The sequence below is a fragment of the Schistocerca piceifrons genome, chromosome 1 (assembly GCF_021461385.2).
Source record: "Schistocerca piceifrons isolate TAMUIC-IGC-003096 chromosome 1, iqSchPice1.1, whole genome shotgun sequence".
Classification (NCBI taxonomy): Eukaryota; Metazoa; Arthropoda; class Insecta; order Orthoptera; family Acrididae; genus Schistocerca; species Schistocerca piceifrons.
In genome coordinates this window covers 876,303,038-876,325,571 of record NC_060138.1, presented here as the reverse complement: position 1 = coordinate 876,325,571, position 22,534 = coordinate 876,303,038, and the positions used below count along the sequence as shown (strand labels likewise).

The window sequence follows — 22,534 nt, the reverse complement described above, 5'->3', positions numbered from 1 at the left end:
ATCCAGGATACAACTTCATAAAGATGTTTAACCAAAGAACACAGAGAAAACCAATTTGGTGTTTCCTACTAAATTGTCATTCTAAATATGAGGAATGTGTGTGACTATTACACTGTGTTTCATTCTGCTAATCTACAGTTTTGTGGTGAGCGATTTAAGTAGAACAAATTGAGAAAAGGTACGTAGGAGGAGGAGATGGTGGAAGAGGTATATAATCATTTGGTCCTTTTCTAAAAATGATATGTAAGGTCATTCTATATGTTCATCAAGTCCAAATGTGAAAATCTCTGAAATTTCAATCACCAATTACCTGAGACAATTCTGGTTGTTTAACTTGTTGTACAACTACTTTTGGTGGTGATTTCTTTGGAGACACAACAGATGTTTTGGTGACTATTTCTTGATGTTCGTGCTGCTGTTGGAGCTGTTGCTGCTGTGTAGCAGTTGCAGACGGAGATGCTTGTACTGCCAGGTAGATTTTTGTGGGACCCAAGACACCTTGTTTCCCAGTTGTAGCTTGTGCTGAAAAGTAGAAAATAGACACGTTCATTAATTTTTTAACAACCATAAAATTCTTGCAGAAAGAGATTGCTAGTAAGACTTAGGCAGCACATACAGGACAAACAGGAGAGAACTCAATGCAGTGTGCCCCAAACATGGCTTGATACAAATGGCCTGATAATATGTGCAACTGATTTTATCTAACTAGGTAAAGAAATGTAGTGTGTGTCAAACAATACATCATGTTCTTATTTAATGACTAGTTTCGTGGCTGCCTAAAGGAAATGAAAGCAGAGAAAATTTTAACTCCATAGGATTTTGGTAAGAAGAGTACAGTTTGAAGATTTTGTATGTGCGTGGAACCATGAGAAATAAGTAATAACATGAAACAACGAAGGAAGTACAGAAAAAACATAAATGTAAAACTAAAAATTAAAGTCAACTGATGACTGACATGCAGAAAGGATATAATACAGAAGGGAAAGCTTATTTCACATTCAAATATGGAAATATGCCGTGTCAGGTAAGGAGGAAACAATGTCACACAACCACAATACTGGTATAAAAGGGCCACAAAGGAAATGTAGCTTTCCCTTCTTTCTGTGCTGTTATGTGTGTTGAAAGATGGTTAGCATGGAAAAAAAAAGACTCTCACAAACCAAGAGAAAGACATACTACTGCTTTATGGAGAATGCAGAAAGGATGCAAAGAAAACAGTTGAGTTGTTTGCACAAAGGTATCCCAACACATGGTGACTAACAGAATCAGTTCAGCAGATATGGAAAAAAAAAAGGGCGGTGGGGGTTCATAGCAAGGGCACTGGAATACTATGCAGGGGTAAGGAGCAAGTATGCAATGAGCAGGGCAAATTAGTTGTTGCTCATAATCCGCATGTTAGCTGCAGACAAAGTGTGAGTGCCTCTGGAGTAAGTCTGTGCAAAAGTGCGAGAGCCTAAAAGTTCAGAATACCACATATGAATACAACAAGTAATGACTTCCACTGGAGGCAATATAAATTATTATTACTATTATTGTTATTATTATTATTTATAAAACAAGAATTATTATGGTAAATAAAGTTTAGTCAAATGATGACTGCATTTTAAATTAGAGAGGAGTAGGGAGACACAGTAAGTACTGTATGCTTTACAAAATGTGTGAAAAGCATATGAAACTAGGTCATTTTCTTACCTTTCAATAGCTGCTGCTTGACCTGCTGCTGAACTACAGCCAGTTGCTGTGGTGTAAACTCAGCACCTTGTAATCCTTGAAGTACTATTCGTGGTCCCTGCTGTGTCTGAATGACTTGCGCTGTCACACACTTTACTATGGTACCTGGCGGATGTGCTATATGTGAACCTGGATCTCCAGAGCTTACATCACCATCCCCTGGTGCTGCTGCAACAGCTTTCTGCTGCACTGGCTGAACACCCGTGACTTGATTCTGTGGTGTAGCTGGTGAAGGTAGCTTCTTGGACACCACATCATCCACGGCTGCAGTCTGGGGCACAGCAACTTGCTGTACTACAGTCTGTCAATTTTCAATAAGTGACTATCAGACAAGTACTTTTTCAGAAGCACGTTAATGTTGTTACTACATCTATACCCTGTCAGACCATTTAGAATCAAAACTAGAAGTTACATTCAACAAATTATGAAAATCAGATACCATTATGAAAATTTCAATTACTGGAAGAGAACTTTGCAAGCGAGAAATCACTAACACCTTTAAAATACTGGTTGGAAGAAGCTTTTGAGTAAGTATTTAAAGGAAGTATTTACACAACTGTCACATTAAACCTTTTTCAATGGTTTCTTTTCAGATTGTATCTGATTTCATGCAAATTTACTTCCTTCCCTTTCATTTTGAAATGCGAATTTGCTCTCAAATTTAACATTTCTATCCATCATTTAAAGCAAATATGATTTATTAAGATAAGAAATTGCAAACCTTTCTTTTTCAAAACATCTCTTTGACAATAGTATTACAAGCTGTGGTAACTTCCAAATAGTAAAGTACAAAGATCAATGGGATTCTGTACGGGACCAGCTGGAAGTTACTCAACTTAAGAAAATCATGTAGATACTGAACTGATACAAAGTGAGGCAATGGCCAACATTCCTCAACAAATTCTCACGTACCTTCAAAAATACAAAAGGTAAGGAAAATAAATATTACAAAAAATAAGGGAGGAAAGAGAGAAGGAAAGGAAGTGTTGGAGTTTAATATCTCATCAATAGTAATGCCATTGGAGATGGAATATAAGCTTAAATTTAACAAGGATAAGGCAGGAAATGTGTTGTAGGAACCATCTGGCATTAATCTAAACTGACTTTAGAAAAACCACAGACGCCTCTAGTGTAGATCTGAAATCCATTTGTCCCAGACATGAGTCCAGAGTGCTAACTATGCTACTGCACCAAATACTGTAGTAGTTCAAAGGATTGATGTAACAAAAATCTGAAACTGGAGAAGAGTGAAATTCATCTCATCAATTCTCAAATTCATTGCACTCCTTGAATTCTGCGTGAGTTTCAGCTGGTGAAAATCTGAAGAGGACTGTGAGTCTATGAAGGGATAGGATAATTACTAAGAAAGGACAAAACATTTAAGTGAGTAGAGAAAGATCACAAGAAGTGCTACAATAAAAGAGCGAATACCATATAACGTTGTTCACGAATGTACCACTACAAAAACAGCCCACGTGACAACAGAAGAGGTAGCAACAGTGTGGTCACCCAAGGGACTATGTTGAAAAAAGGGAGGGACTCAGCGAACAGGTCAAGAAGAAAAGAAAGCCCAATTGAAATAAAAGGATAATTGACAGAATGGGGAAAATACTCCACAGTAGAGGTATCTAAAAGTGTAAATAATGGTAACAATAATGAATTTTGAACAAGAAGAGAGAGAATTACAATGATTAGGCCATAGTGAACGTTTTGAGAATGTAATACAAATTCCTACTTCCTTGCAAAATTCTTTTATATGTCAAAAGTATTCTGCTTCAAACATCTTTATAAGTCCATTTAGTAAATGCACCATGATATGCCAGCTATCAAATTTGTCAGAAATGTGTGTGTGTGTGTGTGTGTGTGTGTGTGCGTGTGTGTGTGTGAGAGAGAGAGAGAGAGAGAGAGAGAGAGAGAGAGAGAGAGAGAGAGAGGAATTTCTGACTTCCAGCCTTGCATCTCAATCCTTCTTAAATAACCTTAATCCTACTCCCAACATCACCACTGCTGAAGTCCAGGCTATCCGTGATCTGAAGGCTGACCGATCCATCGTCCTTCTTCCGGCAGACAAGGGTTCCACGACCGTGGTACTTGATCGTCGGGAGTATGTGGCTGAGGGACTGCGGCAGCTTTCAGACAACACCACATACAAAGTTTGCCAAGGTAATCCCATTCCTGATGTCCAGGCGGAGCTTCAAGGAATCCTCAGAACCTTAGGCCCCCTACAAAACCTTTCACCTGACTCCATCAACCTCCTGACCACACCGACACCCCGCACCCCTACCTTCTACCTTCTTCCTAAAACTCACAAACCCAATCATCCCGGCCGCCCCATTGTAGCTGGTTACCAAGCCCCCACAGAACGTATCTCTGCCTACGTAGATCAACACCTTCAACCCATTACATGCAGTCTCCCATCCTTCATCAAAGACACCAACCACTTTCTCGAACGCCTGGAATCCTTACCCAAGATGTTACCCCCGGAAACCATCCTTGTAACCATTGATGCCACTTCCTTATACACAAATATCCCGCACGTCCAGGGCCTCGCTGCGATGGAGCATTTCCTTTCACGCCGATCACCTGCACCCTACCTAAAACCTCTTTCCTCATTACCTTAGCCAGCTTCATCCTGACCCACAACTTCTTCACTTTTGAAGGCCAGACATACTAACAATTAAAGGGAACAGCCATGGGTACCAGGATGGCCCCCCCTCGTATGCCAACCTATTCATGGGTCGCCTAGAGGAAGCCTTCTTGGTTACCCAGGCCTGCCAACCCAAAGTTTGGTACAGATTTATTGATGACATCTTCATGATCTGGACTCACAGTGAAGAAGAACTCCAGAATTTCCTCTCCAACCTCAACTCCTTTGGTTCCATCAGATTCACCTGGTCCTACTCCAAATTCCACGCCACTTTCCTTGATGTTGACCTCCATCTGTCCAATGACCAGCTTCACACGTCCGTCCACATCAAACTCACCAACAAGCAACAGTACCTCCATTATGACAGCTGCCACCCATTCCACATCAAACGGTCCCTTCCCTACAGCCTAGGTCTTCAAGGCAAACGAATCTGCTCCAGTCCGGAATCCCTGAACCATTACACCAACAACCTGACAACAGCTTTCGCATCCCGTAACTACCCTCCCGACCTGGTACAAAAGCAAATAACTAGAGCCACTTCCTCATCCCCTCAAACCCAGAACCTCCCACAGAAGAACCACAAAAGTGCCCCACTTGTGACACGATACTTTCCGGGACTGGACCAGACTCTGAATGTGGCTCTCCAGCAGGGATATGACTTCCTCAAATCCTGCCCTGAAATGAGATCCATCCTTCATGAAATCCTCCCCACTCCACCAAGAGTGTCTTTCCGCCGTCCACCTAACCTTCGTAACCTCTTAGTTCATCCCTACGAAATCCCCAAACCACCTTCCCTACCTTCTGGCTCCTATCCTTGTAACCGCCCCCGGTGTAAAACCCGTCCTATGCACCCTCCCACCACCACCTACTCCAGTCCTGTAACCCGGAAGGTGTACATGATCAAAGCCAGAGCCACGTGTGAAAGCACCCACGTTATTTACCAACTGACCTGCCTACACTGTGATGCATTCTATGTGGGAATGACCAGCAACAAACTGTCCATTCGCATGAATGGACACAGGCAGACAGTGTTTAGTGGTAATGAGGATCACCCTGTGGCTAAACATGCCTTGGTGCACGGCCAGCACATCTTGGCACAGTGTTACACCGTCCGGGTTATCTGGATACTTCCCACCAACACCAACCTATCCGAACTCTGGAGATGGGAACTTGCTCTTCAATATATCCTCTCTTCCCGTTACCCACCAGGCCTCAATCTCCGCTAATTTCAAGTTGCTGCCACTCATACCTCACCTGTCATTCAACAACACTTTGCATCTGCACTTCCGCCTCGACTGACATCTCTGCCCAAACTCTTTGTCTTTAAATATGTCTGCTTGCGTCTGTATATGTGTGGATGGATATGTGTGTGTGTGCGCGAGTGTATACCCGTCCTTTTTTCCCCCTAAGGTAAGTCTTTCCGCTCCCGGGATTAGAATGACTCCTTACCCTCTCCCTTAAAACCCACATCCTTTCGTCTTTCCCTCTCCTTCCCTCTTTCCTGATGAGGCAACAGTTTGTTGCGAAAGCTTGAATTTTGTGTGTATGTTTGTGTGTCTGTCGACCTGCCAGCACTTTCATTTGGTAAGTCACATCATCTTTGTTTTTAGATATATTTTGCCTACGTGGAATGTTTCCCTCTATTATAACCATATATATATATATATATATATATATATATATATATATATATATATATCCAAACTCAGAAAAATAATTTAAGTCCATCTTTAAGTATTGGCCCTTTAAAGTGTTGCAAATTGCAGTGCATAAATCCACAATGAGTTTTGAAATGGTGGGCAGTACTATTCTGTGGCTAAAAACCAGACTCTTAGAAGATTCTCCCATAACAAGGAAACGTAATGTTACAACCAGCCTGCAGTGTTACAGGGCATTTACAGGTATTTTATTCGTGATCTAGGCTGGTATGATCACAAAATGTACAAACATATGATTTAATTCTTACTTTCTAGAATGTGAGACAGCCTTCCTCATGACTGTGTCACACTTGCTAACTCCATCTTCTAACACAGACAGCAGCTTCTCGAAATTGGCCATGTCCACGTCCTCACGAAGCTCTGAAATTCATGTGGATCTTCGAGCCTCAGTTCTTTCATAAGCAGTGAATATAATCCCCTGCCTTTGTCCCTTCTTTTCAGCCACGATTGAACTCAACGTCTGGCTTTTTGTTCTCTTTGTCATTCTGCCCTAATCCGAAGATTTACTGTCACTGCCAGGGCAATAGCTCCAAAAACAAGTGGGTCTTCCATGTGCAAAATGCTGTATAAATACATTTATCTGTGTAACCAAGTGTCATAATATGAAACTAACTGTTGAGTCTGTACTTCAGAACAGTAGTAACCTACATACAAGAATAACAATTACTTAATAAACAATCATAAAAAAATTTCTTATGAAATAGGAACATTGAGTCACATAAGTAATTCGAACGGATGACATTCCAATATGCCACACGGTCCCCCTTGTGTTTCGTGCAGTATAACGAAAGACTTTACCATACATTTCTGTATGCGTTTTGCGTGTTATCACTGTCTACTGTGCGCGTATGCCCGGTATATCCTGTGTTGATGGTGTAATAGGTCAACGTGAACCAGCCTGCAGTTACAGATATGCATGTTTCGGACACTGGTGCATCGTGTAATGCAGGATTAACTGTTCCAAGCCCTGATTCAACTATTTGAAGTTATAATAAATCACATGAAAACTCATCAGTAATCAGTTCAATGCCACCAGCACATTGCTAAAACCTGCAGCATTAGACTAGATGTGAGGCAGCTACTGCACGTCTTTTTGGGAATTGCGACATGAACTAAATTCCATATATTCTCATACTTTGAAGAACAATGCTTTTATATTATATGAGCAGTTGGCATTTTGTGACTGTTATTACATTACAATATTCTTTCTTTTTACAAGTGATAAGCATATACTTCAATTGCTAATAGCCAAATAGGATAAGTGTGCAGGCATTACCTGAACATTTTGTTGCCCTGCTGCAGCAACTGGTTTCAAAAGTAAATTGCTTGTAGTTGCAACAGGAACTTGTACAGCATTTACAGTTTGTGTAGCCTCTCCAGAGGTTACTGTTGTTCCCACCGTAGTATTTAAGGCAACTGCATTTCCTGTTACAACAACTGCATTGCTTTGTTGTAATGCAGTGGCAGAAGTCCCAGGAGGTGCAGTTCGAATTAAGACTTGCTGACCATTTATTGTAGCAAGTTGTGCTTTTCCAGATGCTAGCTGCTGGGCAAGGTTTGATCCAGCAACTACAAACTGGCCAGTACTGAGAAGTTGACCACCTGCTGTCATCACCTATTCATAGAGACAAAAATGGAAATATTATCTTTCCACATTAAATAACAGTGTGCCCAACCAAAAAGTATGCACTGCACGTATGCCTATTATCCACACACAAAGGCGACCCCCCCCCCCCAAACAACCTCCCCCCGGCAGCACGTGCACGCGTTCAAACACACACACACACACACACACACACACACACACACACACACACACAGAGAGAGAGAGAGAGAGAGAGAGAGAGAGAGAGAGAGAGAGAGAGATTAATAAATAATACAATTTTAACTACCATCACATCTTATAGACAGTGTGGGAAGGGTTAGGCAGCAAATGGTGCTGGCCGAATACCAGGTTTAACCTTTTGCGCTCCGTAATGCAAACAATAGGTGTCTCTGTGTGCCCTTACTTAAATCGCCACCAGTCAGTCAGCAAGCACGCCACAGAGAACTGCGCAAGTCTTGTTGTGGAAACAATACAGCCACTGGCCAACAATTAGGGTACACATTACAAAAAAAATGTGTGCTTTCATTCAAATATATTTGTATAAGCATTACAATATAAAACTTTCATATACAAGTGCTAGTCACTGACTGGTCTGTGACAACATAATCCACTGACGAATCATCTTGCAGTTCATGTTGACCACAGGAGTTGTAGAGTATGAGGCCGAGTTTATTTAAAATTTTGAATAAATGTATCTCCTATATACGTAACATCTAAATGGTTCTATGAGAAAAGATTCATTGTGTTGGAAGTATTGTAATTTTATCTCTTTTCTTTTAACACATTATTGCAGTTAATTCTAAATTTCATGTTGGAAAATAAGTATTTCCTTCAATTTTTTTAATATTTTGTGAAAGAGGAAGACAATGAGATGGAGGAGAAATTTGAGAAAGAACTAAAATATGAAATACTGACTAGAAATTTTCCATTTAACAATTTATAAGGGAGCAAATTTCTACAATACATTACCTGTGTTGGTGTCCCAACAACTTGATTACCACTAACAATGATCTGTCCAGGTGTGAATACTTGATTTCCACTGACAACTACAGTTCCCGGTTGGGCAGCAACCTTTTGCACAACTGGTGTTCCTCCAATTTGTTGCCTGATCATAACAGTCTGTAAGAACATACAATAAGCTATCAGAACAACAAAAATAAAGAAAACATAGTTACGGAGATGAACAAACTGTATGAGATGGGTTCAATAAGTAATACAGCACACTTTTTTCTCGGCCAACTTAGGTTGACAAAATGTGGCATTTGTTGTGGGACATGATGGAATATTCCTATTTCAGCCCCTATAGTTTCATGAAGTACCAATAGCTGGCACTGTACATGGTCTTCAAAATGGGGTCTGTAAAGGAGATGCGTTTCAAGCAGAGAGCTGCTTTCAGTTTCTTTTGGCAGAAAACCAGAACATCACAGATAAACATAGGTGCCTGCAGAATGTCTACAGAGACTTTGCACTTAACAAAAGCACAGCGAGCTTTTGGGTGACGCATCTGTAATCCCTGCAACAAGGTCGTGCAAACCTGTCCAAACTCCCACATGCCAGCAAGCTGCATACAGCCTCAGGAAATTGAAGAAACGACTCCAGCATGTTCATTGCCACAAAAGTGCAAACAAACTTCCCCTTCTCCAAGACAAAATGCAAGGCCTCACACAAATCTGTGCACCCGATAGGAGCTCAAAAGATATCACTGGACTGTTCTTCTTCGTCCACCATTCAGCTGGGATCTTGCACCTTCAATTTCCATCTGTTTGGTCCAATGGAGGATGCTCTCCGCACGAAGCAGTACAAGAGTGATGGGTAAGTTACTGATGGGGCAGGACGCTGGCTCCAGTGTCGAATAGTCTAGTGTTACCATGTGAGTATACAGGTCCTCCAAGTAAGGTGGTGTAAGGCCATCACGTTGAACAGAGATTAAGTTGAAAAATAGGATTTTGTAGCCAAAGGCGTTGGGAACAATATGGTGTCTCGAAATCCTGAATAAAAGCAACCTGCTTTCAGAGAGAGAGAGAAAAAAAGTGTTGCATTACTTACCAAATGCCCCTCACAGAAAAATAAAATTAAAGAAAGAAACACATTCTCATATCACATTTTGTTTTTCATGAGCAATTACATGCAACTATAAAGTGCTTAGCATGACTAAAGCAAGAAAATAATAAAAGCATCAAAAAACAAGACTTTAGAAGCTGAAGAATATCAAATTTGTACATGATATTGTCCCCTACTTTCTGTCTTCGAGTTTATCTTAATGTGTGCTTACATAAGTTAAAAGTGGTCAACAGAAAACAAGGCAGGTCAACAAATGAAAAGCTGTTCTGACTCTAGTCTCTTGTTTCTTGGTTATTTAGTGAAACTCTTGTTGCACATGTTGTCTGATTTGTAGCTTTCTGTATATGTATTTGGCTATGCCACAATGATGGTAAAGTGGCAACTAGTAAACTACCTACCATGAAGGGCAAGTCCACTGTGAAACAGACACAAATGACCGATCACCATCTTCATTTACTTAGCATTCACAACTGAGGGATCTTACATGAGATGAAATACAGTTCCCACTCATAGCAGGTAGTTGCAGTAAGAGTGATTTGCGGTAGCAGTCAAATAAAAATTAACTAGAATCAAGTGAATATGTATGTACTTGGAAGAAACAAGGAAGGATTTTATCTTTGTACTTCTTTGGAGATTGCTCAGATTGTAAATGGGAAAACCCAAACTCAATATTTCATTTATGTCTCATCTGGCAAAGTGAAACGGCACAAATGGAATACTTATAAGGCACATGCAATAAAAATTTCTTCTATACATACAGCAATTTCAATGGTGAAAGATTCAGAAACAGTGGAATGGGCAAAATGCAACACTTCAAGTATAATTTTTCCAGAAATGTTTGTAATGTCTCATATATAAACACAGTCTGGCCTCAGCAGCCAGAAACTGTGGTCACGCAGGAGTGACTTGCATCTGCGTAACTGTGTGTGTGTGTGTGTGTGTGTGTGTGTGTAAGTTGTCTGTTTTTGACATAGGTCTTGTTGGAGGAAAGCTCACTTTCTGCTTTCTGACAGTCTTTCTGTTGTAGCCATCTGCGACTCAGCACCTCCACTATAAGGTGAGTAGCAATTATCCTTTTCATAATATTGTTGCATTCCTCTCTGGATTTTCCATTGCTACAACTGTGATAACGTTTTATAACAAAATGAACTGTAAATAAAAATTAAACCTCAATTCTACTTCATAGAACAGGAAAATGGTAAATTATATTGTCTTAAAAAAAAAAAAACATTAAAAAAGTCTGTCATTACACAGACTGGAGAACATCCCGCAGACAACAAGGACATTAGAAAAGGAGCACAAAATCAATTTGAAGAAAGATTGGGAAATCCGCCCTGTGATTTTCAAAGAAATCAACATAAATTGTATATCTGGATGGCAGATGATTTGAACAGTCATCCTCAAAAGGCTCCAATGTCTTACCACTGTTTTATCTTGTTTGTTATACTGAAAAAGTTAAAGCAAATTGCTATTCTATGTGTGTGAGTACATGTCTGATGTGTGTTGAGTGTGTGTGTGTGTGTGTGTGTGTGTGTGTGTGTGTGTGTAGAAGGGTGGTGGTGGTGGTGTGTGTGTGTGTGTGGGGGGGGGGGGGGGGGTGAGATATGCAGATACTTTGGGTGATAATGAAAACAGGGCCATGCTTTCTAGTTCAGGTAGCTGGAGCTACAGTGTAAGAGCAGAAGTCTTGAGCAAAAAATAAAAATTCTAGTGGTGAAAGTAATGATGAAATTTCAACTGTAATGAAATTAATGTTAAAAATGTGACAGGTGGTCTGAAATCATGAAGAGATAAGGAGAAAGAAAGTGAAGAGAGACAAAGATTTTGAGTGAAAAGACCGAGAATTGAAAGAAATAAGTGAACCAAGAGAGGAACAGAAAATGAAATGGACTGATGAACAAGTAAGTTAATAACAGGACAAAATAGCAAAAATACTGATTTGCAATAGGATTTGGATGACCTAAATGTAATAACAATGCACATCACAAGGTAGTGGGTGTTCTGCAACAGTGTACTGAATGTTGTCTGCATATTTCATTCGGTTGTGTTGGTTCATTCTTTTAACTCTTCTTTAGCACCTGACCCGATACTGAGAGTGTTTACAATCTAGAGGAAGATTGATGAAAGCATGAGAATCTGATAATTCCATCTCATTTTGTCCACATCGTGAAGTCACCATTTCTTTCAGGCTTAGATTCAGTTTCGTTACTTTCCTTTACTTTTACCTCTGTATTCACTCTGCCACTTCAACTGCTTTTTCTTTCCAGGTTAACTACTAAAATGCCCCATTATTATCACTGAAAAGTTTACTTCTGTACCTTGACGTATGCTTCTATCTTTTGACTTCCAATTGTATCTTGATTATTCTTCTCTGAGATGTGTCATCTCATTCTTTACATGTCACATCGAATATATTATCTAAATTCAAAAATCATTTTTCAATGTTCTCACTTTATTGTAAATACTGAGTTAATCTTGATCAAAGCATTTAGTGGCCTGCTATGTAAAATTCCCCCACCCCCTCTTTTTTTCCCATAATACTCATCTTCTCCTATGTTTCTGATTCAACCCAAGATTATGAATATGTGGACCTTAAAGCTGAAAGTGTAATATTAATCTGTGTTTGTTTCTACATATATCACTATTCTCTCAGGTGAAATACATCAAACTTTTTTTGGCTTATAACAGTAAATGCTCACTTAAGTTTTTTTAGACATGTGGGACTGAAGGAAGCTGTGGTGCTTGAACAGAGGTGCAGCAGCATGGTTACGGCCCTGAAGGCATCTGCAAATGTTACTATGAAAATCTGTTTAAAATGCACATAAATAAAAAAAATGCAATGTGTACTAGGCATAAAGAAAACGAGGCAATGAAGTCATTACGACAATTCTCTCAGGATTCGAAGCATGGAAGTTAATACTTCAGCCAGCAATCTTGATTTAAGTTGTCCTCAACAATTTTAGGGGTTCTTTCAGCAATGTCAAGGCCGATCACGGCCTGTATATATGACTTAACACATTTTTTCTTTATATTAAGCTAACAAACCTAATGGCCGATCACAGCCTGTATATATGACTTAACACATTTTTTTTTTTTTTATATTAAGCTAACAAACCTAATAATTATAAAATGATCCCCCGACACAAATTACTATACTACTACACTAAACTAAATCATAGCTCATTGCATGAAAGATTTAAAAATTACACCGTGATATAATTCTTGAAATAAATCTTTCACATTCTAAATGTAGTTTAGTGTACGATTTATAATGAGAAATTCGTGATAATAACTGAAATCAAAATAAGCTTACTAGTAGTGTTTAAAGTAACAACACACATTTTCAACAGAATTAATCTAAGCACATAAAGTTTATAATTAATGTGATCTCAAAGAGGAAAGCAAATGTTGAATGGTAATGTAGTGTGTTGTGCTGGTTATCAACTAAAATTGTCTTTGTCTTTCTTATCCAATTGCCTCTAAAAATTCATGACATTTTTTGGTGTGTATAGAAGTTTCTGCTTTCCACAATTGTCTATTTTAGATGTAGGACTTTTTTGTTGTTGTTGTTCCTACTGCAACACTTTATCCATATTACCTCTGGTTGATGACATAAAAGCTACTATTATTTCTGCATTATTTGGAACTCTGTGTCTTACATCTCTCATCAAGTATGATGATTCCTTAAATAAATAATTAATTTGGTTGTGACAGTACAAGGAAAAGAAATGGGAGTTTTTCTCAATAAATAAAGAATAGCATACTTTATTCTCCTTTAATTATTGTGTGTGTGTGTGTGTGTGTGTGTGTGTGTGTGTGTGTGATTTTGGTACCTTGGCACAAAAAAAAAGTTTCTCTGTCTTGAGCTGCCTTGTACGCTATCGTTATTTATGTAACAGCAGAAAGTTTCAAGGCATCCTCATGTATGTTGTAAATAATCTGGCAAAAAAGATATTTCTTATAAAGCCTTATAAATGAGTATGCAATTGAAACAATATTTTTCTCATTTTGTATTACCTGTGGGGGCTTAGATGGACTTAGAGGAATAGCTGTTCCCCTAGTCGAGTCAACTGCTATCTGTTTGACTTGGGAGTTAGCAGCTTTCACTACTTGAGTAATAGTAGGAGATGCTGCTACTGATGTTTTCGCTGTGGTCGTCACAACTCTGCTGCCTGCAACCTGTAATAAATTCTTTGTACACTAATTTTCTTTTTTTGTCTCTTTCTTTGTTAAATATGTTCATGGGTGATAAAAGACCTCTACACTGCACAGTACTGAAAGCTAATTTGGTAAATAGTTATCTCTGGCCTAATATGGTGGATGGTGGTGAATGTGGAAGAAAAAAGACAATAGCGAACTCTGTTGTGCAAGAGCCTTAATTTGCTAGTAAATAAATGGAACTTAAATGGCAATATATACACCACTGTTCATGGTGCACAAATGATGGCACCATAAGTCAACATCATATAAATGAATCCTGGCTCTGTGGCACTAAGAGTGGCCCACCTTCTTTTATGTGCACCACTATACCCCAAATCAAACTCATGAAGATAGAAGTGTCAAGAAAAACCAATAATGACATTTTGAGAACTAGCCAAACCTGTAAAACTAAATGTTGTAGTGTTCAGTGACTATCAGTTCCCTTTTGGTGGAAAAATAAAAGTTCTTACACATCTTAAACTACAGCAATCACCATCAGACACCTGCCAACTTCAAAAGCAGAAATTCATAAAGCTAAGGAGTGGAAAGCTGGAAAGAAGTGTATTAACTTCCTGAGTTTTCATCAACTTTGTACTGGAGCCATGCTAAACAATTTCAACATGAGTTCGTAAATCTATACTTCCTACATGAAGTATATCAGTACCACAAAGAACATGATCTAAACATTTCACCATTTCATAACGGCATAACCAAGGAAACTCAACAGAAAAGAGTACAGTTCTTTGTAAGGCCAATAACATTGTTTCTTGTTCACAAACTTACAACACAATTTCACAACCATACTTATAAGCGTACTGAAACAACAGCAACATACTGAAACACACACCATCAAAATCCACAAGATGATTTCTGCATAAACAAAGGATAAAAGGACAGTGTGAATCAACCAATGAACATATGTAATTGTACATATGCTAATCAATGGACTATTTAGGAATATCTGCTTCCCACAACATGAGCTATTACAGAAGCCAAGACTGAAAAGCTGTCTGTTTGTCTGTCTGTCTATGATGGGAAAACAACAAGCACAGATATTGAAAACTTTGACAATGATGATGAGCATTTGGACAATTTTAAACACATCTAAGTTAGTGCAGTTAAAGGGAAATCTAGGAATTTGGTGGATATCTCAATTATTTCTGCTAAACACAATTATTTTTACTAAACATATATCACAGAGCTTCTGCTAATTTATTTCTGAAAGTGGGGAAGAATTCACAAAAAAGTGAACCTGTTTTACCAACATCAGACAATTATTTAACACTGCAGCTCCCTGCAGCACAACAAGAGTTATTTGAAATTAGCAATTTGCATCACACTACTACTTTACATTTGTTTGGCCAGATGTGAGATTCAGTTTTTTTTTTTTTTTTTTTTTTTTTTTTTTTTTTTTTTTTTTTTTTTTTTATGGCGTAGTTCCTAACATGTGCTACCATGTGACTGACAATTGCAGTAGCTTTGCCGGTTACTGCCCAACTGGAATGCAACACGAGTTGTACAGTCACTTGCCTGCAGCATTAAGGATGACAACAGCTGCACGGCCAAACTGCTCCAAGAGCAGTGCAGCCACAAATGTTCCCAGTGGACACAGTCATTATGCACGACATCGGCATGCTTATATGAAATGCACTTACTCCTGGGTACATTACAAGAGTATAACCGCTGTGTTGTCTTTCAGAAAATTACTAAGTGGTTCCTTGTAAATGGACTCTCATGAATTTTGATAAGACATTTATTTATTTATTTATTTCTTGTTCCGTAGATCCAGTTAGTGAGTCAATCACAAGGATATGGAACGTGTCAAATTGTACAGGTGACACAGTACATACAGTTCCGTACAGTAAATGGTATGACGCCATTAATAAATATAGACCTTAATCAGAAGCATATAGCTAAGGTAGAATATTCAAAAATTTCAGGTGTGTCCATTGATGAGAGATTAAATTGGGAGAAACACATTGATGATCTGCTGAAACATTTGAGTTCAGCTACTTATGCAATAAGGGTCATTGCAAATTTTGGTGATAAACACCTTAGTAAGTTAGCTTACTACGCCTATTTTCACTCATTGCTTGCATATGGCATCATATTTTGGGGTAATTCATCACTGAGGAATAAAGTATTTATTGCTCAAAAGCATGTAATCAGAATAATAGCTGGAGTCCACCCAAGATCATCCTGCAGACATTTATTTAAGGATCTAGGGATATTCACAGTAGCTTCTCAGTATACATACTCTCTTATGAAATTTGTTATTAACAACCAAACCCAATTCAAAAGTAATAGCAGTGTGTATAACTACCATACTAGGAGAAAGGATGATCTTCACTATTCAAGATTAAATCTAACTTTGGCACAGAAAGGGGTGAATTATACTGCCACTAAAGTCTTTGGTCACTTACCAAATAGTATCAAAAGTCTGACAGATAACCACCAAGTATTTAAGACGAAATTAAAAGAATTTCTGAATGACAACTCCTTCTACTCCACAGAGGAATTTTTAGATATAAATTAAGGAGAGGAAAAAAAAAAAAAAAATAAAAAAAAATAAAAAAAACAAAAAATAAAAAAGCTGTTATATTAACTTAATTATGTTGTTAAATTAACTTAATTATGTAATGTACTGGAAAATTTGACTCGTTCCACATCATTACGAAATATCATATTCATGATCCATGGAACTAGTATTAATCTAATCTAATCTGTCAAGGAGCTTGGAGTAGTTACTTTCTATCCACAATTTTAAAAAAGTCCTCCAAATTGCCTCAGACGTAAAGTAAACAGTACTGATACAATGTGAAATGATATCAAGGAATCAAGTGTACGCACTGTAATAACTATGGTCAGTAGTTACAGCGAAACCTTCTTTTTGCGCTTTCCAGCAGACTGACCCAAAAAAGTGTAAAATGTAGGAAAGTGTAAAATACAGGAAAGCATAGGACACACAACAAGTCAAAAATGAATCAATTTATTCTTACCGTCATTCTCTTCATATTGTCAAAAATATGAAAGTAAATAAATTTAAATTTTTCTTACTTTAAAAAATATATAATACATAATTGGTTTTGTTTCTTTCTAACTGCAACTGCATGGAGATTCTGACATCGGACATCTGACATTAGGTAGTACCAAGACTGTGTGTCTAGTATGGATTAGCATAGAAGGGGTAGGTCGATGAAGGACAAGGACTAGCATACCCGTAACCCCTCTGGCCCCAACCTTTACTTGTCTTCTATTCCACCAACACATCCCCCCCCCCCCCCCCAGGACTGCCCAAAATATCAGCAATGTTTTTGGTGTCATTTATGTGAGTGTTCACTACTCAATGCCTCAACTGTACAGGGCTTATCAATGCAGTTTCTAATTTTACTGTTGAGATCACAATTCAAGAGGTATGTTGGAGGGAATCAGTTTCTTGGCTCACAATGTAACATGAGAGCTGCGAATTTTGAGAATATGGTTCTATGTCACTCACAATGTCTTTCCTGCAAAGTCTCCCAATTGAGTTTGTTGAGCAGTCCTATAATGTTGTCTTGCTGACCAAACAAAGCAGTGATGAATCATGGCATCTTCTTATTTCTTCCACTTATCCAAGCAAATAAGAGGTACAATGCTCAAGAATTCATTCAGTGAAGGATTTGTGAGCAATCTCCATCATGGATGAAGCACACTTTCTTAGCATTCTAGATCTTAGTATGGCTTCTGCCTTTTCCATCACTACATTAATGTGATCATTACACTTCAGACTGCTTCAGACAGACTCCTAAACATCTGATGATTATAATCGATTTAACGAGTATAAATACTGGTTCTAAGAAATTAGACAAGATTTTTTAATGAATTCATTACTATCTGAATATCAGTGGGCAGGTAGTGTGGACAGAATCTCCATACAAGATATGCCCGATGCTCTTAATTTAATTATCACATGGGTCAAAACAATTAAAGGATGGAATTACACAAACTATACAGATCTGTTGATATAATACAAATACTTTCACATACTATGTAACATTCTGGGCTGTACTGATGAAGGTGCTCTGTAGTACTTATACAAATGTGACACAGGAATGAAAACCAATTAAAAATAGGTGAAAAATAGTAATTACTATACCGTCATACAATGTAAGGTCAAAAAGAACAGCAAGAATTGTCTAAAACCTGCATAGCATGAATTTAATAAAGAAACATCACTAAGGGACATTTCAGACTCCTCTAGAAGAATAAGATCCATGTCTGGAACAATGATGGCCAAACTCCAATACAACTGCCAAATTACTCTCAGATTTGTTCAATATAAATCACATACAGGGAGAAAACCTATCAGCGTAGTCGATCAACTGAGATTTTACAGGAAATTGATAAAACCGATAAAAGGATTGATGGTAGCAGCATACAACATAAGAAAAGTCAGAACACCATGTTCCTACACCTTTCAAAGTGACACTGAGGTCCATATATCAGCTACTCTCTATTTCTATCAAAATTATCAATTTGCTGTAATGTCAGGGAAAACATTCATGAAAAAATGTGGAGTTGTGTCACATTCCACAATCTATCCACATGTAAGCACTTCAATTGTCAGTATCAACATTAACCTGTAGCTTAGGGAGGGGAAAAACAAAAAACCTCACCACACCGTTATCCATACATGTCTTTGTCCATTGTCTCAAGATACTATGAACAACACATGTTAAGGGGGGCTTCATGCACAAAGGCTACCTCCACAAAGACTGTAGAAGTTTGGGTTGTTTTTGTGTAATCTGTTGCTGTTTGAAGATTTGCTGTATATGTGCTAATGTTGCTGTTTATTCAAACAGGTTATGAGGAAGAGTGAGAGTCCATAATTTTTCAATTACACACTGAAGAACTACAACATTAGTTGCTACCTCACACACGTCACGACTCCCTGAGCAACAGATTATAGTAGGTTATTTTGCTGTGAGATTGGATTACCTTTCTCTACATTGCTGGAATAAAAATCCCCTTCAGTTATAAGTAATTTGTCCCTCTCTCTCCATTTTTTTCCCACTACCAGTTTTGGAAGCTTAAAGCTCCATCATCAGGTGGTTCCTACAGTTCCTCATCAGCTGTTGAGGCGTGTGCCTCAGTCACTATACCCAGGCTGCCATGTGTTGTTTGGTGTGGGTCTGACTGGCCCAAACACCTCACATTCGGGATTTTTAATTATTTAGTGGAACATGACAATGGAGTTTCAAGTTTCTGAAACTGGCCGTGCTATAAAAAAGGCAAATTACTTACCACTGAAGTGAGTTTTTATTCCAGTAACATGTTCCTCAGTTGCAGTTGTTCTTCTGGTCAAACATTTTCTTTATTGAATGTTTCAATATTGCTTCACCTGCATTTACTCCATGATGTAAAAGTATGTATAGACAGATCTCATAATTATTTTGGTGTGTAGATCATAGTGTGAGAAGAAATATTTTGATTCATAAACAAAGCAATTACAGAAGCAAGCACCTATTATTTATAAATGCAGTGAATAACAAACTTCACAAAGCTAGCACTGATACTTTGAGTGCATGCATCTACTTTGGAGGCTTATTTTTAATATAGTTATTCATAAAACTTGAAAAATTTCAGGGAAACTACATTTTCAAACTCATTCTTAAATATGTTATTACACTATCAACACTACAAAACAAATCTAATGAAATGTGAAAACGGAAGTGGCAACAACTATAACTTACCTTAAATTACAATATTATTGGCTACATGTTATAAGTTTATTACTATTTCTGTGTAGAAATATGCACTCAGTATACTATTAACAGTTAAACAGTCTCTTTTTCACACAAACATGCAATAGATTACACAATGCTTGAATTTAATGGCATGAGCATGCAACATCTAGCAGAAATATTAGCTGAATATTAAAATTAGATTAAAATATAGAAGACATTGCCCCCTCTCCCCCTCCCTCCCTCACACACACACACACACACACACACACACACACACACACACACACACACCAAAAAAGGACAACTTTTACATGTATTTGCTGCTTCCTTTTCTATTACTTAAAATATAATGTTGAGCTGTCTCTTTGAGTGCCATTGTGAAAGACAGCAGTATGTTGCCTGTTTGCCTTCTTACACACTGTGACTTGTGTGATTCTCCATATCAGATCCTGCTCATATCACTGGGTAAGAGAGATATCAATAATATTTAAGAAAATCCTTCCAGGAATAACACTGATATGTCAATCAATTTTCACTGCAATTGTCTCAATCATTGTGCTGATGATTATTCTTTCTAGAACAGTTCTCGATTAAAATTAGCTCAGCCATCATTAACACATCACGTAAAACACAAGAATTTTATATAGTCTTGTGTGGACATCAATGCAAGACGATTTGCAATTACTTTTATTTCCTGGATTTCAAGAAAACATTGTAGAAATGCAAAGCACAGATACCTGTTGAGGTTGAGCTTGAATCTGGGGATTGTTGAGGACATGGAGCTTTCCATCTGGCATTTGCACGAGCTGCTGACCTAAAAAGTAAGAAAATAAAATAGGATTTATTTCCTTTGCAAGAGTATATAGTGGTGTGCAAGTAAGGAGACAGATGGTGGGGCGAACTGCAGTGGCAAGGCTCAGTGCACTCCATGTTGCTTCAATCAATAGTGCCTTACTATAGTGTATGCCTGTAGTGTGCAATTTGGGGAGTGCTTAGAACATTAAGCAATGATTTTCATGTTAGTTTAGGTACGGTGAAAGTACATAGCCACTGTAGTATTCCTTATGGATGGCAGAATGCAAACATGACAGTATCAGTTTTCTGAGCCCATAAATGTTTGTGGGGAGAGCCAGAAGCAGAAGCAGTGGCCTGATGTGACGCTTACCCCAACGCTGCCAGTTACCATGGTAGGCAATGGATGGAGAGTTAAGCATGGGACAAAGACAGAGGGCACATTGGTGACAATGTAAAGTATTTTCTACATCTCTCTGCACAAGACACGTCACATGGCCACCTTCGTAATTGCATACCACTACAATAAGTGAAGTACAGTACCACAAAATAAAAATAAAAGAGAATTCACATTGTTTAAAAAGATACATTTTTTTAAGAGAGCACATATTTAACATATCTGATGCTGAGAGGCAGTTTATTTTATATTTGATCAGCTGCTAATGGAAGGAATTTACTGGAGAAACTTGTGCTTTAGAGGAGGAGGAGGATGGTGGGAGTTTTAAATTAATTTAGAATAAAATACTCGAGTAGTTCCTGAATTTTGTTAATGTATCAACACTATATTTCTAGGATGCAAAGGGATACAGTTATAAAAATAGAATGAGAAAACAACCCTCATCAACCAATACAAAATTACCAATGTAGATCTTATTAGTGCCCTAATTTATCTCTAAGACTTATGGAGAAATATAGAGTTTTAAAAATTTGTTTAACAACAGAGTGTATAAGTTAACCATCCTGTAAAATGAAGATTATATACACAAATAGGGCAATTAAATAACACGCAATGTCCAGTGTTGAAGTTAGTGTCATGGAGCCATTAGCATGGATTAGGTAATGATTTTGACCAATCATTTTACATGAACTAAGATGCAAAGGGCTACTCACCGACCCACATAATGACAGCCTGATAAGTCAGTGTTGACAGTCCTCCAGATTAAAGTTACCTGTGTTTAGCAGGGTGAATGGTGAAGACATCTTTCCAATGAGGGCAACAGATAAAGGAGAAAAGATTCTTGTCAAGTCCAGCATAATTAAACCTGGATTTTTGGCCAAAGTAAGATCTTTTGAGAAGACTGGTATTTCTGCTGGGGTTAGCTTCTTAGAAGATAGCATGTTGATGACATTGTTAGTATCCTGGAGAGGACACTTAGGATCAAGGCAACATCTGTGAATTACCATGAGGCTGAATAGGGGAAGCGGTGGGTTTACATGTAATGGTACTCACACGTAGGTGTGGGATGTAAGTAGCTCACATAGCACCCAAAGATGATAAATATAACACTTTCCAACTATTGGAGAACAAGGGTCCAACTGTAGAGATAGAGTACAATAAATTACTGTTACAAAGAAAAGGTACTTTGTGAAAGGAGTTGAAGCCTTATAGTAAGTTGGCTTTTGTGAGTTAAGAGTTACAGATAACAACATTTTTCTTTTTTTTACAATTATTTCATTTGTATTAGAAAATTCAGAGTGTACGAAGACAAAATTCTGGGTAAAAATAAAATATGTCTTGTAAATGATAAATAACTTACCAGGCATCAAACCACGGACTTGTAATTTTCCATCAGGTCCTTTGACAATCTGCACACGCTGTTGATTTGATGGTGTCCCTTTGAAATGCAAGGAAAAAAAGTTCCGTTATTTAAAACACAGCTACAGGAACAAAAATAAAGTCATCAGAAATGTCTTAATCAGCACTAATTAGAGCTTCAGGTAAAAGCAGAACCGATTCTCCATGTATGAAAAACAGTCCATGCCTAGTGTGGTCAATGCTGCTATAGAAAATTTGTTACTATTTCCTTGTTGTGTTTGTATTTTTCATCCTTGT

General features: G+C 38.0%; 1 protein-coding gene across 1 annotated transcript in view; it reads right to left on the bottom strand.

The window, feature by feature from the left end:
- Positions 1-22,534, bottom strand: part of LOC124716404 (nucleosome-remodeling factor subunit NURF301) — a 274,017-nt gene that overhangs the window by 43,297 nt on the left and 208,186 nt on the right. The window contains exons 25-31 of the mRNA XM_047243171.1: positions 22,239-22,316; positions 20,427-20,503; positions 13,781-13,942; positions 8,672-8,821; positions 7,373-7,711; positions 1,693-2,032; positions 311-522 (exon numbers count right to left, since the gene is read on the bottom strand). Coding sequence (XP_047099127.1) covers positions 311-522; positions 1,693-2,032; positions 7,373-7,711; positions 8,672-8,821; positions 13,781-13,942; positions 20,427-20,503; positions 22,239-22,316 — 1,358 coding nt within the window. The remainder of the gene's footprint in view (positions 1-310; positions 523-1,692; positions 2,033-7,372; positions 7,712-8,671; positions 8,822-13,780; positions 13,943-20,426; positions 20,504-22,238; positions 22,317-22,534) is intronic.